This window comes from Archocentrus centrarchus, chromosome 20, assembly GCF_007364275.1.
Source record: "Archocentrus centrarchus isolate MPI-CPG fArcCen1 chromosome 20, fArcCen1, whole genome shotgun sequence".
NCBI classification, from domain to species: Eukaryota; Metazoa; Chordata; class Actinopteri; order Cichliformes; family Cichlidae; genus Archocentrus; species Archocentrus centrarchus.
Window position 1 is genome coordinate 28,271,447 of NC_044365.1, and position 18,842 is coordinate 28,290,288.

Consider the following 18,842-nt stretch of genomic DNA (forward strand, 5'->3'; position numbering starts at 1 on the left):
GAGCACACTGGTGTCTCCATCCTCAGAGGAGACAAAGTCGGTTTTATCTTCTTATTCTTCCTCCTGCTGTCGTAGGATGTCAAAGGTGTCCCTCTGTTTCTCCCTCCCATGTAAATCACATTGACACCCTACTCTAGGGATTCGCCTGTTATGTCTTAAGATCCCTCCTTTTTCCCTCACACATAAATCAAATTGACATTCAGCTTGCATGCGCTTGCGTCTCTTTTTTTTTGGGGGGGGGGGGGGGGGGGGGGGGGGGCTCAGCTTGGTATGCACCTTAATTGGATTCTGTGTGTATTTAACAGGGCTTATAAACGTGTGTGTACTGTAAGTGTGTGTGTGTGTGTGTGTGTGGCACTGAGACTACAGTGAAGATGTCAAATTAATTTTCGCCTCTGTTTGAAACCATTCCTCCCACCCAAGTCAATCGCTGTATGGTTTTTCATTTGATTTTCCAAATGTGTTTTCTTGTCTTCTGTGGCATTTGTATTGCCAAGCTAGTCGCTAAACATCAAGCTGACTTCAAAAAAGCAGGAATCATGCCACAGCTTAGAGCCAGGCATTGTTTTGTTTGGGCTCGCTGAGTGGTTTTCAAAGTGCTTCATGATGACATGGCACCCAGTGTTTGCTTCTTCTTGATGGTTTATTGGTAGCCTTACACAGCTTTTCTTTCTCTCTGCAGGAGGCTGAGTGGCACTGCGATGAATTCACTAAGGGGGCCTGCTTCAGCCGTGGAAAGTCTGAGGTGAGTTGAGGCAATGGCTTAACTACAGTCTTGCTTTATCACTTGTCACTAGATTGAAACAAAAAAAAAAACAAGTTTCAGTGTTGGTGTTGAGTAAAAGATGAACTTGGCTCACTTTCTACTTTAGGGGTAACTGTTGGTTTTGATGAATTATTCCATATTTAAGTTCATGGTTGTGTGAGTTACAGCAAACAACTTGATTCTACATTTCCCATAATGCAACTTTGCTTTGCATGCCAGGGAGACGCCGACATTTCCAAATCCACGCTAGCAAAGGGCCTGATCTTAATCCAAACCAACCCTGACGACGTTTTCTTACATCTCACAAAGCGCGCTCGTGCACGAGAACTGACATTAATGTGAAAAATGAATGGAATTTCCCACAATGTTTTGTTAAAGTAGAAACACAAATAGACAATTGCAAACCAAAATGCAAACCTCCAGTGTTTGCTGAAAAAAAAAATCAAAATTACAAGCCTGCAGCCTCCATGTTCCTTCAGCCTTTTCCTGTGGGTTTGGTTATCTACAAAAATAACACCTGAATGAATGCTGTTCACTGGTAGAAATGAAGGCCCAGATGTTCCCACCAGCATATCGGTGCTGTATTATAGTTTTGGCTTTAAAACAAAAAAAAGAAGAAGAAAGAAAGAAATCTTCTAAAGGCACTAATCATGGATCTACCAGCCTTTCTTCTTCTTTTTTTTTTTTTACAGAAGCAGTTGATCAGTATCAAAGAACACAAAGAAAATATGTCAAGCTATGATGAAACATGATGAGGCCTGAAAGCAACTCGGGGCTTTTTATGCAATTTTAACATATAGAAACATGGGGAATCCCTGCTTTGTATATGAGATTGACCTCAAAGACTTTTTAAATCAACTTAATGTGAAATAAAAACCTTCCCACCACACCTTAACCCCCTATTTATGGAGCTTGTGCAAAGGGAGTTCCTATTGTTTCATTCTGTGCAGTGTATGTTTTTGTGCGTGGTTAGCTGGGATATTCTCCTACAAAACAGATGGTTTAGAGGCTGAACTTGACTTGTAGGTGAACTGCCCAGCCCTGCTCCCTGTGTGTGTGTGTGTGTGTGTGTGTGTGTGTGTGTGTGTGTGTGTGTGTGTGTGTGTGTGTGTGTGTGTGTGTGTGTGTGTGTGTGTGTGTGTGTGTGTGTGTGTGTGTGCGTACGTGCACTACTGTGTATTTATCCTCCTGTGAAAGGTGGTTAGGGACCCATAATAGGCATGCACTGGCTGGCTAGCACAAGATAGCTGTTGTGAATTACAGACCAAAGCTACCTCAGTCCTTGAGAGTCACTGCTGTTTGGCAAGGCTGAATTGTTTTGCTCACTGTTCCCTTCTGAGGATCAGCTCCTGTGATGTACACTAAGAATAGCATTAAAAGACTTTATTCTCCGGCAGCTGACAGGGCTTTCTATGGTTTATTACCTAGCTCAATGTGGAGCAATATACCATCGCTTAAGCTATTACACAGATACTGTCCCTGTGCTTGGAGTGAATTTACAAGTGATTGTATTTTTTTTTTCCTTAATGCACGCATCCGCTCTTCTTTTGTGTATTTGATTTATTCCAGCTGGGAAAAGAAAGGAGACTTAAATTGACTTGACAGGACTTGATTGCTGCTTCTGTTTTGTTTTATAATGTGAGAGCCAAGCACAGCAGCCTCTTGCATTACAGTATGGACGGCGAACATTTGTCAGGAAGTTTTCATAAACAAGTCAAGACTGTGAGGCTGGACAAATATTAAATATGCTGGTATTTACTCTGGAAACAAACTGCAGTGAAGAATTGAATTATACAGGCCCCTTCACAACCCACGCCTATTCCTACACCCACACATATATGCAAGTATACAGTGCATAACAAGCTGCACAAACAGCACAGATATATAGGCATGCGTGACATTAGGTGTGACTGCTCGTACACGTGGATAAACACATACGCACATACTTTGGGTGTGCTTAGCACCAGGGAACGAGTTATTTTACGAGCCAGCCTTCATCTTGATAGGGGGAAATAAAAGTCCTTACCCTCCTTCCTTCCATCCTCGCTATGATGCCCTCCACTCCTAAATCAGACCCTCGAGAGGGAGAGTTAGGGTTGCCCTGGGCACTTCAAGTGGCTCAGACAATAGCAGATTTATAAGGTTTTAAATTTCTACGAGGGGCCTCACCAACCCAGCCATGGCCCCTTTCAGATGGAGGGGACCCTATGAGTTTATTACCTTGTCCTAAAACAAAAACAAATGCCACTCTCTGACATGAATACTGACTACTGTTGTTACATTTACTACAAAATGTCTCTTGTTGATGGAAATCACCAGAAAACTTTTGTGAAAGCCGGACCGTAACGTTCAGAGTTCACGACTTTCAGCGACAATCATTCTTTCAATCAATCATTCTCTGCGTCGGCCCCACTTTATTTGTGCGCTTTTAACCAAGTGCTGAGTGGTTTTGCTAGAAACCTAGGCCAAAACCTCAAAAGAGTACTGAGCCAAGAAAGGAGCTGTGAACATGTACTTCACCATAATTTAGAGGAAAGTAGTTTGAATTGATTAATGTAGAGAGCCAGCTAAAAGAAAGCATGACTGAATGGAGTAAATGAGAGTCTACACTTTATATTTCACTTTTTGACCAGTCACCAGAGACAAAGCTTTTTTTCTAAACCAATCCTGAGTGGTACTCTCTCATAGCCGTTGCATTTATCTGCTCTTCACTTTATTCAGATCCCTCTCCAAATCCAGCCCCTGTTGAATTAAGATGTGACTTGGCTAAGCTATGTGGGCATTAGCCTTGATTTGACTCTGTCTAGCTTGCCCACGTTTCAGAGTAGCCCTCCCATGGTTGCAGGTGTTTTTCTCATTTATTGGCATAAAGTGTAATTTTGTCTCTGCCCGCTGTTGCTTGTCAGTGGATAGATAATGGCACTGCTGCTAACTGCTATCGCTGATATGTGTGTTTGCTGGTGTGTTTCCACAGGAGGAGTGCCAGAACTACATCAGGGTGCTACTGGTAAATGGGAACAGGCTGTTTACATGTGGAACCAATGCCTTCACCCCCATCTGCACCAACCGAACGGTATGAACAATGCCAGAATTTGCCCTTGCTTCTATCATGCTACCTTAATTTGACCTTAACGTTCATGCAAAGTCTTATTATATTTAACCCAAAGAAAGCAGCAACCAAGTCGAACTGTATCCCTGATGGTTTTAATTCAAGTGAAGTCAGTAAATTTTTAAGACTGATACACCCTTCAGGGGTGATAGTTTACCAGCATTTTTGCTCATCACTTTGTTTGTTTTTTAGATGAATTAATGTAGAGTAAAATGTAGTCTTTCAGTATTTTTACATCTTTAGACAATAATATCAGAAGCTTGTTGGTAGACAAACTAGCAGACCATCCATCCATCCATCCATTCATTTTCTGCAATTTATCTGGATCTGGAACATGGGGGCAGCAGTCTAAGCAGAGATGCCTAGACCCAGCTCTCCCCAGCCACCTCCTCCAGCTCTTCTGAGGCAAACGAAAGGTTTTCCAAGCTGGATGAGAGATGGAACCTCGACAGCAGGTCCTGGGTTTGGCCCTGGGCCTCCTCCAGGTGGGACACGCCCAAAACACCTCACCTACGAGGTGCCCAGGAGGCATCGTGGTCAGATTTTTTATTTTTGATTTTGAATTGTTATACCCCATGAGCCCAGCCAGCCTTTGGAGGAAGCTCATTTCCACTGCTTGTATCCACGATCTTGTTCTTTCAGTCCCTACCCACAGCTCATGGCCGTAGGTGAGGGTAGCAATGTAGATCAACTGCTAAATTGACAGCTTGTTAACCCAGAAACATCCCATTTTAGAGAACTGGTTACCCCTTTAGTGTCACATCATTCCCTGGTGGTGCCATCAGTTTTGTGGGATTTATCAGACTCTTGTTACACATGGGATGCAGAAGTTTCCTTGAGCTAACCAAGGCCAGGTGCCTTGGTTAGCTCCTGGCCTTGGTTAGTTGTGCCTAAGACTAACCAAGCAGCAAATTAATGAAAAGTCTAAAAATAGTCTGCTTGATGAAAGTCATGGGTTTTCATTATCCCACCAGCCTGCGTATGCAAACCTTTGTCAAGTCTTTTTTATACCACATCTTTAGCCTAGCCTGCATGTTGAAGGGGATACTCAGTTTGTTCAAATGTGATACAAAGGGGCCTTGATGAAGCATTATCACGTGCACGAGTCTGACTTTCATGTTGAAAGTCCCAGTTGTTCTCTCAAGCATCCCCCAAAAGTCGTTATTTTTTAATAAGACTGTAAATATTGAAAATATGAAGACAGATTGACTGAAGGGATGTTGTCAGAAAGAAAGGTCAAGGTTGATAAACACATTTAATCAAAGTATGATTGAGATCTTAATATCACAGGATTCTCTAAGCGAGCTCCTGTGGCTTTCTTATGTCTCCTGTTTTGCACTCTGGGATGCAGGCTAATTACAAAATAAATCTTATTAAGCTCTATTATTTTGGATGTCGTGTTACCTCAGACTTGTTAAGCGTCGTAATCAAAACATTGCCTTAAGCTCATTACTCCTGAAAATCATGGCGCTGGCCTGCAGGTGAACAGACTCCTTGTCTCATCTGTGCTTGCTTTGTCCTTCTTGCTTTGCTCCTTTCTATCACATCACATCGTCTTTCCGTCTTCTATATTTCTTTCTAGCGTGATGCAAGGTTTTCACTTTTCTCTCTCGTACGCCTTCAGATTCTCTGTAGCTCTTAATCCCGTGTTTTAAAGGATGTTTAGCCGGACTTTTCATTTTGAATTGCTATTGTGTTTCAGCAGGCTCTTGACACAGTAAAGCAACCCAATATTTTTCTTGTGAATTAACCACCGGTTTGCTACTGGCTCCAGCCCTCTCACTTTTATTATAAAAGCAGCACTAATAACTATGTTTCTTGGTAACTGACATGTCAGAAGCTTTTTTTTTTTGTTGGTGGTGACAAATGCGCATTGAAGTTAAGTACAGAGCAACATTTAAAATGTTAGAGGGTTGTTCTTACCTTAGAACAGTGATAGCGCCAAAGCAAATATCTAGCTCTCCTTCTGTTGAATGTTTAGAGGAGGAGGAGGAGGCAGGAGTTTACCATTATGATGACATTTGTTTTTGTCCAAAAGCACTGAATCCAAAGGTCACTGGCTCATAATGACTGTTTACTGCTGTGAAAATACATATAGTTGAAATGTCATGGCATTATTATAGCAGTATTTCATCAGGCGCTGTCATATTTACCCACTGAACGTCCGTTAATGTGAAACACGGGTTGGGAACGGCAACGGCGACGGAATTGCACTTGGACAGATTTACTATCAGCTGTGGTGATGAACAAAGAACGAGGAGAATATTAATGGTTTAATAAGCGCTGGGAGATTGCTGATTAAATGCTCTTAACCATTTGAGGTTTGACTAACTTTCTCTCTCTTATTTATGTCATTTCAGTGTGTGTTCATCTCCTGCAGTGGTTTAATATTTACATAACAGTAAAGGATGCAAATATCTACTAATTTGTATTTTTATGGCCGGAACACCTAGTTTTGTTATAATGTTCATATCTGGGGATAGATAAATGATACACTATAACTTCTGTTGCAGCTCAGGATGAGAAGGGGGTTCTCCTTCGGTTCATGCTTACTTGACAGATAGCTACTGGATGTGTCATTTAAAGTGATAGTCCTCGTGTTTCATAGAGGATTATCATTGACAACTCTGTCCACTAACACATTTCAGATCAGACACAGGGCTTGCGGCTAGATCTCCTGCCATAGTGGGTAGTTTAAAATTCTCTCAATGGTGTCTCAGTAGCACCATACACAGCACCCCGCTGGCTCTCACAGTGATCCGTCTTCAACTGTGAGCTGTCTCTTTCTGCATCGTCTCTATCAGAGGCATTCAGAGTCAATTCAGTGTCCTGTTCTCGCAGCTGTTGGGTCCACTATAGAGACAACTGTCACTTCACTTCCTCAAAATGCGACGGATGCACTGCATTCTATTTATCACTCCTGCTCTTGGTTTTCTAAATGGCCCAATTGACCTAAAAATGACTGTTCTGGCCCTCAGAATGAGTCCAGTCAATACCAGGCTTTCATCTTGGCCTGGCAGAGATTAGACAGGGCTGCTCTGTCTGTTGTGGTTTGGGCGGAACAGGGGTGGCAGGAATGAACAGAACTTTTGATCCAAATTGACCAGCTCCGGGAAATTGGCCGCAGAAGCCGGCTGGCTCTTTCTGGAATAAGGGAAGGAATGCATAGATTATTCAGCTAGTTAAAATGTGTAAAGAGCCTAGGGAAGATTGAAGCATTTGAGACTTAGTGCTGTCACTTGGAGGTAACGGAATCATAAATCTGGAACGCGGCTGATTGATAGAAAAGTAATTGCAAATTGAATAATTTTAATTATCATTTGTGCATTTCTAAACCTGAGATTAGTGCAGTCGCTTTGCGTCGTGCATTTTCCCTCAGAACCCAGATGAACTTGGATGGAAGCACGAACCATGAGCTAATCCCCGTATACTGTGTTTACTTTTGCACCATAAAATATAATTACATCTCGGATTTAAAAAATTGCATTAGTACTTTTTGGTATTCAGGGCTGAGTCACTGAGCTATGGCCTGTGCTTTTTTTTTTTTCTCCTTTTTTTAGGAGAGACCAGAGCAGTGTGTCAGTGCTAAGCCAGGGTCATGCTGTAAAGTATTTTTAAAAAGCAGGGAGTTGGATTTGGCTTCATATTCAAAGGCAGTATGCAACAGAAGACTGCATCTCACATCAAGCCTCTTTTGAGCTCAGAAGGGCTTCTTAAAGTTGCCGTAGAATAATGCTACAGCCAAAAACAGCTGCTTGTCCTGTAGAGACAGCAGAAACCAAAGCAACTAAGCAATGTGGCCAAGAGTAACTCGATTTAAGAAGCCTGATTAGGAATTTTATTGGTTTTATAACAGGTGGTTTCTTAACATTGGACATGAAACAGCTGCTGTGTCGATGTGTTTCACGTTGCTAATGATTCTAAATGTGTTCTTGCTGCTCCTGAAGGTTTTCCATGAGTAGATCTTTGCTTGTGTTTTGCAGTAGATGTAAACCAAGCAAAACATAATGAGAAGAAGTTTTGGGGGTTTTCTTTTTCTTTTTAAAGTCTGTACCATTTGCATATTAGCCGGAACAAACAAAACATTACCAGACTCATCCAATTTGAATTTTAATGCTGCCCTTTGATACTATGTCCTATATTTTTATGCAGGTTTTCAACAATAATCATTTATGTGAAGAAAAGACATCTTATTCCCATGAGTATTTATTTTTGATTGTTTTGGCTTATTAACACACGGCATACTCGTGCTAACAATCAAATTCAGCTTCTTTTAGTAATCTCTATCAGCTTTCAGTTTCCTCTTTATTCGCCCGCCTCCATCGTCTTCTCTATCTGTGTTGCAGTTGACTAATCTGACAGAGATCCACGATCAGATTAGCGGGATGGCTCGGTGTCCCTACAATCCCCTCCACAACTCCACCGCCCTCATCACCTCCAGCGGGGAACTGTACGCTGCCACTGCCATGGATTTCTCTGGGCGAGACCCCGCCATCTACCGCAGCCTGGGCGGCTTGCCACCATTGCGTACCGCCCAATACAACTCCAAGTGGCTCAACGGTAGGGAGCAGGGTTATAATAGTTTTGGATTTTACATTATAGTTTAGTTTTAGTTAGTTTTTACTTTTTTTTCTCTAATTCAGTTAGTTTTAATTAGTTTTCAGAGTGGTTTTGCTCGTTTTTATTAGTTTTTATTTTTGGTTTCATGTTTAGTTTTAGTTAGTTTCAGTATTAGTTTTAGTATTTTCATACCTGATCAGGTGCAAGATTCAAGGCGCAAAAGTGACTATTGTGTAATGAAAACTTGACAAAAGATACCGTTTAAAGAAATATATTCAAAAACCAGCTGTTCACAAGACATGCTAAATGTGTGTAATATTAAGGACACACATGAACATCAACAGGGAGAAACAAAGAAAAACATGAATTCCCAAACTCAATAAATTCTACAATAAACTCCACAATAAACTTCAGCATCAGTGCAGCAGATTAATAACGCCTACATGTGGTGTTAAACAAAAACAAACTCTTTGAAGGAGTCAAAGCTCAAATCCAGCTGCATCCTGATGTTCTCACCACCTGAAGCTGCTTCTGTTTTGGAGCTAGCTTGGTTAGATGCTTGCTAATTAAACCTGCAGGGTCTTTGCGGCCTCTGTACACAACCTACAGAAGTTGCCGACCTCATGTCCGCATTTATGCTTGTGTAGCTGGATTGTGTGTGTTATTACCTTGTGGTCGTGTGCAGGTGTACTCAAAGAACCTCCATACGGGACTCTGCCGCTTTCTCGGCAGACCGCAGCAATTACTCGGCGGACCAGCGCGGTGAGCGCACGCACATGCGCACTCACACAGTTGTCCTGTGGCGCTCCCAGCTTAAACTCCGAGAGCGGAAACAATGATTTCATATCAATCCACAAGGCTTAAAATGAAAGTCAGTTTATCGATAATTTCAGTTAGTTTTAGTTAGTTTTGTAAACTCACAATTCAGTTTTAATTAGTTATCGTTTTTTCCTTTTAATTATAGTTTTTATTTATTTCAGTTAACGACAATGTTTTTTCAATTTCAGTTTTCGTTATTTCGTTCGTTTTCGTTAACTATAATAACCCTGGTAGGGAGCTGCCAAAGTTCAAATGACTGCTACAATTTATGCAAATATATGTAAAAAGTTGTTACATAAAGATAAATGGCCATTTTGAATAGAGAGAAACACGGCGGCGGGATTTTCGTTCTTTTTTGCTTTCTCCCTGCACAGCTATTTCACATTAGCGACGCAGCTGCCGGGGCTTCAATTTGTGGTTCGAGGATGCTTGAGCACGGCAGATGCTTATGTAGCATGGGAGTTGGAGTCTGTCTCTGTTGAAAGATTATCTTCCACCTTAAATATGCTTTGCAGTGTAACGTGAGGAGTGTCAAAAGAGAAGATCCTCCCCTCATAACTGTTCTGCTGCATTTTACCTTTAAAAACAATTATTTCTTAAGCTACAAAGAAACTAGAAAATCTTTATATTTACCTCGCCGTTTCGTTTAGGAGGGGCATAAAATTGTGAATTCATCAAAAAAAAAAAAAAAAAAGAAATCGATGTCTTTTCCCCTGAAAGCGCAGACGGACTTCAAGCAGAGACCTCCTCAGTGCAGATTGGACAACTTCAGACAGCTTAAGGTGTCCAGCCTACAGAGGAGCAGGTCAATCACTATCTTGTCAGCAAGTGACTTTTATCTGATTCACATTTAAGTTAAATTGAAAAAATAAATTAAAAACTACCACATACATTGCTTGGCAGCAACCTTCTGGGAGACGGTTTAATAACTAATTTTATGGCGAATTGATTTTTTTTCCACATTGCCCTCCGAAGGTGCAGAGGAGAAAAGAGTTGAAATGAGGAGGTGTTGGAAGGGGGGGCGTGGGGGGGTAACTTTCATTTAAAGCTGAATTAAATCACTGTCAGTGAGAATAAAGTGTGCGGTTTAAATCCAATAATGTCATACATAAAGACGAACGCTGTAGTCGTGACAGTGTCGTGGAGGTCGTGTGTTTCAGATAGGGTGAAGCTATTACACTACACCTGTTTTGGTCATTTCTCATCCTAACCTTTAGGTTTGGGGAGTGAAAAATGAGTTTTCTTATTACAACACAACGCCATTAATAACATAGCCTGTAGTTATTAATCCTGATCACCTGCTGTTGTGTGGGCTGAGTGCTCACACACACTGCGAGTCAATCAGTCATAACACATACCCATTCGCTCTCCCACTCCGTCTTACTCCCACAACCTTAAATAGTTTTCTTTCCATATTTTTTCTTCCTTTCTCTGCACTTCATCTTTCTCTTGGCATTCTTCAATTTTTCTTTCTATGTCTTCTTTCTCTTTCTGACATCCTTCCTCCCATTCATTCCCCTCCTTTCTTGTAACCTTTCCTGCAACAGAGCCGAATTTTGTCTCATCCTACGATATTGGCAACTTCACATACTTCTTCTTCCGGGAGAATGCAGTGGAGCATGACTGCGGGCGGACTGTGTTTTCCCGCGCCGGGCGGGTGTGTAAAAATGACATTGGTGGCCGCTTCCTCCTGGAGGACACATGGACAACCTTCATGAAGGCCAGGCTGAACTGCTCCAGACCAGGGGAAATCCCCTTCAACTACAACGAGCTGCAGGGCACTTTCTACTTGCCTGAGCTGGAGCTGCTCTATGGCATTTTTACCACTAATGTGTGAGTGACTCAACACTTTACTATTTATTGTTCCATCCTATTTTTTATCCACAGCAGAAAATTAGCAAAACTCAAAAATTTAGTTATCGTTGCTACACCTGCAGTCCCCACTATCACAGCCCAATCCACAATCCCTTCCTTTCACAATAAAAGTCTTTTACATTTACAGTGTGATTGCAGTGGCGTCAAATGGTTTACAGAAGTGTGCTGAGGGTGACACGGTGGTACCTGTAACTGTGTGGGTTCTCTTCTCTTCTGTTTTGGTAAAGAATGCTCATTTTGTGATCCATGCACAAAAGTGTTCATAAAATTGTGAAGAATAAATATATTTTTCTCTATTATTCTTAGTTTAGTTGTACGTTAAAGTCGCACCAAACGTGTCTATTATAGTGTGTATCTAAAGAAATATCAAATAATAAAAAGTTTGGCTTCAGTTCACACTTGAATTTATAAATTTTGCATTCAAGGGACAATAAATGCATACACATGCAGGTAAAAGAGAACTCCACCATAGAAGAAACCTACTTTAAAATATAGATGAAATATCTGTAGAAATAAAAAATAAAAAGCATGCATTACTTTACAACACAGATACTGATGTGAACATCATATACAGATGTCAGGTAACAATAGTTCAATAATTTTCATCCAGCAGCAGTAAGAAAATGATTTTTATCTGTAGCTGTGACAGGAAGTACACACATTTTTGTGTCTGTGTCAAAAAAGTTCTGTTTTTTTGTGTAGTGATGCAATTAGAGAAACACAAACTTTTTAATTGCCCTGCCAACAAAATACCCAGTTCCTGGGTCTGACTTACTTTTACAGCATCTTGTTTTATATCATTTAATATTAAAATTTCCTTATTGGCAAGTTGCTTTTTTTTTTTAGGTAATTTTGCATAAAACATTTTTTCCTTGGCCTTTGACATCATGACTAGTCAGAATAAATCAACTATCTTTTTATTCGGTTATTCTTTTGAATATTTAGATGTTTTCCACAGTAAAAGTGGTTCTGTTTGAATGGGTTGAATGGTTTGAATGGTAAACCCCCAACAAATATTTGCTGTTGTGTAAAAAAAAAACAAAATAATAAAAACAACTTTTTTATCTGTATGAACATGCAGTTAAATTTTGTATAACGTGTTCATAGAAACAGTCAACTCAGGGTATATAAAATTCAGTATTTTATTACCATATTCTTGACTAGAAATGTTCCAAACCATCAACAAAGTGGATGTCCCCATAAAAGACATTTATCATAATGCTACACACTGCATTAAGTATATGGGGTTGTAATGAAAACCTATTTTTTTGTTGTCGCAAACATCAAAACGCTTTCCCTCTTGTTGTCTCTCCATCTTTCTTTCTTTTTCTTAACTTGCTCACACACACACACACACAAACACACCTGTGCACGAACACATGCGCGCACAGACCATTATTAAAAGCTGAGTAATCAATTCTTTATGGTCAGTGCCTTCACATTGCTGAAAAAGAAGTCTTTTGAAGGGTATTGGAAACATTTCCCCCTGCAGGCACAGAGTTTAATGAACAGCTGCGCTGGATTATAATTCACACTGGCCAAGTCTCAGTGTTTGAGTTGAGAGTTAATACTCTCATTCTTTACCTTCTCGTCCGAGGGAGGAGACCAGTACTTGTTGAAACTGACAGCTTAAAAAGTCAAGGCTGTATTTCAGGCCTGAGATCTGTACAGTTAATCAGACAAGGCGAACAGCTTAATTGTGTCCCATTGCTGGATTTATATTCCAATAATGACCATCACTTACCCCAGCGTCTGCGTCTGTCCGTCCGGAGTTTGATTTGTGTTGCTGGCGAGCAGTCCAGACATAAAGAGGTCAGCTTTACAAATACCAAGAAATCCTGAACAGATTTCTGCTTGTATTATAGCGCCCCTTTTTGATTTTGATTATTCTAACATTTATCTCTGTTTCTCTCTGTCTCGACATTCATCCTTTCCATTTTCTCATTATCCTTTGTTTGATTTCTCTCGCCTTTTTTTTTTTTTCTTCCTGACATTCAGAAACAGCATTGCTGCATCTGCAGTGTGTGCCTTCAATCTCAGTGCCATATCGCAGGTTTTCAATGGGCCCTTCAAGTTTCAGGAGAACTCAAGGTCGGCTTGGCTGCCCTACCCAAACCCCAACCCAGACTTTCAGGTAACGAAACTACATCTAAGCTTCCTGGTCTGCAGTTCTTTGGGCTGAATGCTAACATCCATAAAATGAAGCTGATATTAAGCAGTTGTCTTTCAAACCTCAGTATCTCATTATGGGAAGCACCCTCTGGAATGAGACCTCACTCAGTTTTCAGAGAACTGGGGTTACCCTGGTAACCAAACTCTTTCTCTATTCACATATGTGTGTGTGTGTGTGTGTGTGTGTGTGTGTGTGTGTGTGTGTGTGTGTGTGTGTGTGTGTGTGTGTGTGTGTGTGTGTGTGTGTGCCTTATCCACAATCATAGATTAGCCTTTTAGCATGTTATCGACAGTCTGAGTTTTGGGGCATTTAGTAAATTTATCCCAGTCCTGAGCTTTCAAACTCCACCGGTGTGTTAGAGGTAGAGTCGCTCAGATTTATCCTCTGGGGTTTAATGTCTGTATAGAAATTCATCTTGTCAAGGCCAGCGTTTTGGACCAACAGACCAACGCGATGCGTTCCTCCATGCTGCTAGTATGGTAAAAGCCATGTGTGATGGAGCAGCTTTTAAAGGATGTATGCAAGTTCAAGTTCAGATCTAGATACCCTTCTGTGATTGTGACTGATCATTTTTTTTAAGCTAGAGGTCATTTAGACTCAACACACAGTCAAATCAGTCATACAGGATGTACAGCTGGGAGCATGCCTAAGGAAATGTATCCATTTAGTGTGCATGCTGCATGCGTACACTGGTAAATAAATGTGTGTTTGCTTAGATCAGCCTTGGTCAGAGTCCCAGGAAGCTCTTCCCTCTCATTAATTTTCCCTCTCTTTCAGTCACCTCTCTCTTCCGCTTATGAGCACACACATTACGACCGCTCGTTATAAAATCCAGTGATTTTTACAATGGCACAATCATTCCTTGAAGATGTCTCATAGTCTCTCGTTCTGTGAACTGTGGCCCTCCTAATAAACTGTCCTTGTTTTGCACAAGTGGCACTTTATGTTTATGCTCCATCCTAAAACCCGGAGGGGCAAACCGAGCACCTTATTCTGATTTGAAGCGCTCCTCCATACTGATGGCATTGCGGGAACACTTTATTAGCAGAAGAAGTGGCTCTCAGTTGTTGCAGGCTTAGCAGATAGTGAATGAGCTAATCCACGCAGCTCTCCGTGAGGGATTCAAATCCCTCTGAGGTCTGGCTACCAGTGGTGAGCACACACCTCGCTTCCACACATCCCTCGACCATTTTTCCACCAGCGGATGCACGAGCATTCGCGATGCCTGCCATCGAGAACTAACACGGACGCATTATCTGTAAAAATATTCTCATGTAAAAGTGGCTGAAATGCACATAGACAAAAGTGCTGGCTGTGACAGTATTTAAAAAACAAAACAAAACATGCACACACATATGAATTTGTAACACAGAACGCCTCTCACTGTCACCATGTAGTCACATATCTGCACATCAGCACCTTCAAGAAAACCAGTGCTCCCTATTTGGTAAGTGCTGCCCACAGATGTATCCTTTTCAGCATATTGTTCATGTAGGTACATCATCATGAGGAAGGCGGGAGGCGGGGGGTTCTGTGCACTATAGGCTTTTATACAGCTTCTTCCTCTCCATCTCATCTCCCCGCTTAAGCTGGAGCACAATAGCTGCTCCTCACCACTGGACCGATGCGCACTTTATCTAGGTTTCAGTGACATCTTCATCAAGCATTTGTCAATGTTGGAGGATTAGATTTATGAGCACAGGATTTATAGCCTGTCTTTTTTTTTTCTCCATCCCTTTCTATGAGCACACCTACACACAAACACACACACACGCGCGGGCACGCGCACACACACACACACACACATACACATGTGAATGCACAAGCAAACACCTACAGGAAACTTGCAGTCATGAAAGCCTCTGGCCACGTACATGTCTACCGTACATAAATATGCCCTCAAAAATAAAGTGTTATAGATTGATGCCAAATAGAGATAATTATGACTGCGAGCTCATCACTCAACACACACATACTGGTCATTGATTGAGAGCTTAATTCCCTGTCTGTCTGCAAAGAAAATCCCCCCATTTATTTGAACCACACGGATTGATTCTGCAGAGTTTATTCGGGCTATGAGTCATGTTCGCTGTGCATTAGGAGCTAATACCGTCTATGAGTTGTATAGGTTTTCTGTCACTCTGTAATTGCTAACTGTAAAAACACATTAATTGTTAAGTTAAACTCAAAGCCAAATACTGATGTGCTTATTGTTGATATTTAGAGTGCGGGAAAGTAGAGGTGTCAGTTTCCTCTGCCTTCCTTTTGATATTATATATAATCATAAAACTGACAAAATTAAAGAAAAACAGATTCAGTTAGAACCAGCATTGTTTGTAAAATATTAAATAACCTGGAAGGTTAGGGGGAAGAGAGGGGAATGACACACTATCAGGCTGCCCCACCTGGATGGATTTCTGAGTGGCACTTATCATCCTGCCAGAGCGCGGTGCACTGGTGATGCGCGAGACAGCTGATGTTGGATGGGTCCTCAGCCAAATAATGGCCGTGTCCCTCACCTTGACTGTGCTGAGAAAATCACAACATCCATCTCACGGTTCATTCACAGATGTCATAGACCCTCACTGGTCAGCGCCTGACTTTGTCTCACTGTGGCAGAAATATAGTCGTGCAGACACTTTGAGATTCAGAGACACGCACAAAGTACAAGGGCAAACCACAAAAGGAAACCTTACACGTGTCTTGCTATTCAGACTGCATCGCATAGACACACAACACATTTTTGCCACAAGGAGGAGGTTCATTTTAGGCAGTCTGGCGCACAGGCACACTCAGTGTTGCTTTTCCTCGTCCTTCGGGGCTTTAATTTCCCATTTCCTGATGTGGCGAGGGCACTGATCCGTTCACCAGCGTGGGGAAGCCCTCTACGATTCTCATCTGTCAGCTCAGGGAAGGCCAGGGATTGATCTGTATGAAGTGTCTGTCATGTTGATGCTGTAGCTAGTCAGCAGGAACTAATCGCCACCCAAGGTCCAGTCTCGGCTAAGTAAGAAGAGACTGTGTATAGTTAGCCTGGAGCAAACATGATCCTACATACAAAACTAAAACACTGCCAGTCATTTGGGCTGTTGTAACTGCAGAGCATAGCTTATTTTGGTTTTCTCTGCTCTGCGACTTAGTATAGGGCTATTCTTTGCGGACTGGGCCTCAATCCACAATCCTGACCCCAGTCTGGGACCTCTTTTACTGAAGAGGACATGCATGGTTAGCTTTACTCATCCAGCACTCCCTCAGCTGGAATAGCTTTATGCCTCACCTTGTCCCTTTCAGCTTGGTGGAGAAAAGGATCTGCATTTCCACTTTAAAAAGCGTGAGGATCATCCTGTGAATACCAAGTGCCTCCCAAACATTGACTCCTCAAGAGCTTAGAAATACAGCCCTGTCTTCAGTTTATGCCTTTCAGGTAATCCAGTGTGTTTTCAAATAGTTTATTTGCTTTAAGAAGTAGATGCAAGAGTGAGGTCTCACACTTCACAGTTTACTTGAAATCTCGTTGTCTGTCATTTTTAGAAAAATAGTAGTGCGCTGTGATCGTTGGAACCAGATTGATCTTGAAAAACCGTGTTTCAAAAATCCTAAAGATGATTCAGCAACTTCAAATAAAAAGATAGTTACAATAAAATCTTAAAAACAAAAAAAAGAAACCATACTCTTGACTCCTTAGTATTCCCATCTTTAAAATCCCAGTTGGAGAGAGTTCACTTTATTGAATTGTTTTTAATAATAGACCCTGCCAAATATGTTACATGGCAGATATTCCTTATTATAAGTCAGCAATGACTCTGCTTCAGTCGCAAGGCTCTACCGGGACTTAGAATGCAAACTCCAAGTAAACAATGCCTGATAAAATCAAATTTATCTGTGACAGTGGAATCTACTTATTTCTGTGAGACACTTCTGTTGCTTTGACTGCAGATTTCTACAGTCCAAAAATCATGGGGGCAAGTCTTATTTTATTTTTTTTTAGAGGGGGAGTTCTTTGGTTGAATGATATTGCTGCATGTTTTATTTTCAGAATAGCAATAACGAAGACCTGAAACCTGATTTAAGAAGATACTTTTGAGGTAAAGAATGACATAATCAAGACACATTATTATGGGGGCACCAATAAAGCTCACCAGCAATATATATGCATATGAGGAAAGAATCTAATGAAAGCGATAACTACTTGCTCAGTCAAACATCACATTCAGACTCCTTCCATCAGCCTCGGTGTACTGAGTACAAAGTCTTGAGGTTGTGAGGATAGAAAACCGTTGCAACGAGTCAGCAATTGACTTTCGAGCCTTGTTCATTTAATCATTCAATCCCTCCCTTTTCCATCTCTGGTGGTACTTCTGGACTAAAAGCTTAAGCTTATTAACTTGCCATCCCAAAGGTTTTTATTAATGAAATCAGTCAAACCTTTTTTTTTTTTTTTCTTTCCGACTTCCCCACCTCTACAGTGCGGCACCATCGACTCTGGCGCCTATGTGAACCTGACTCAAAGAAACTTGCAGGACGCTCAGAAGTTTTTACTGATGCATGAGGTGGTCCAACCTGTGGTTCCTGTGCCGTACTTCATGGAGGACAACGTCCGCTTCACTCACGTGGCAGTGGATGTGGTCCAGGGGAAAGACACGCTGTTCCATATCATATATTTGGCCACAGGTAGGTCCATTATAAAGCTTTTCACCTTTAAGATTACATGTTTGGTAAAATCAGTGTTTTCAGCACACTGTGCACGTTGCTGCCTCGTTCTGTTTCATTCACATTGTGTTTTGGGTGCTCTGATGTTTAATTTGTGGCATCTAAAAGGGCCTGAAAACTTCTTTTATGAATCAGCTTCTTGTTATACAACAGTATCCTACGTAAACATATTATTTATTTGAAGTGGGCAAAATTAGAGCTAAATTTGTCTTAATTTATAATAAAGGGTCATTTTTCAACTGTTATTGTTAATTGTTACTCAGACAGCCATGAATATTGGTTGTCACACTAAAATACTTAAAATTATACTCTTATAATTGAAGTGCACTCTGCGCAAGCAAAAAAAAAAGGGGCTGCGTGAAGAATAATGAAACCAATCTATCAGTATGATTATCATGTAGACTCCAAAGCTCTGTCTTTGACATGAGTTTAAATCACTCTTTACCTCCATATGTGCACCATATGCACTGACTCAACATAAACTATAATGCGGGCAGACACACCACATGTCACTCCCATGCAATGCCTCATGAACAGATCATAAACACCATGAAACAACCAACAGTGATGCATCAAAAAGCAGACAGATGGATAATTAATAACACACACACATTCAGCCCTTACACGTTTACCCTGTCTGACGTGCATGGCACCGTCTGCTTATCAGTCCACTGTTTGATCATAATGGTGTGACAATATGTGATGCTAGACTTGGCAAGGTGGGGAAAACGGTATCAGCAAGACACCAGGGTGCCTGTATTATGATATAACACACATACATGGATTATGAACAGGTGTACTGAACAGAATTTGAATGTAGTGACCCACTT

General features: G+C 41.2%; 1 protein-coding gene across 1 annotated transcript in view; it reads left to right on the plus strand.

Annotated features, from left to right (window-relative positions):
- The window catches only part of sema5a (sema domain, seven thrombospondin repeats (type 1 and type 1-like), transmembrane domain (TM) and short cytoplasmic domain, (semaphorin) 5A), a 137,063-nt gene that overhangs the window by 66,185 nt on the left and 52,036 nt on the right, over window positions 1-18,842 (plus strand). Inside the window, exons 5-10 of the mRNA XM_030757311.1 lie at window positions 683-745; window positions 3,741-3,839; window positions 8,222-8,435; window positions 10,802-11,087; window positions 13,128-13,263; window positions 17,769-17,973. Coding sequence (XP_030613171.1) covers window positions 683-745; window positions 3,741-3,839; window positions 8,222-8,435; window positions 10,802-11,087; window positions 13,128-13,263; window positions 17,769-17,973 — 1,003 coding nt within the window. The remainder of the gene's footprint in view (window positions 1-682; window positions 746-3,740; window positions 3,840-8,221; window positions 8,436-10,801; window positions 11,088-13,127; window positions 13,264-17,768; window positions 17,974-18,842) is intronic.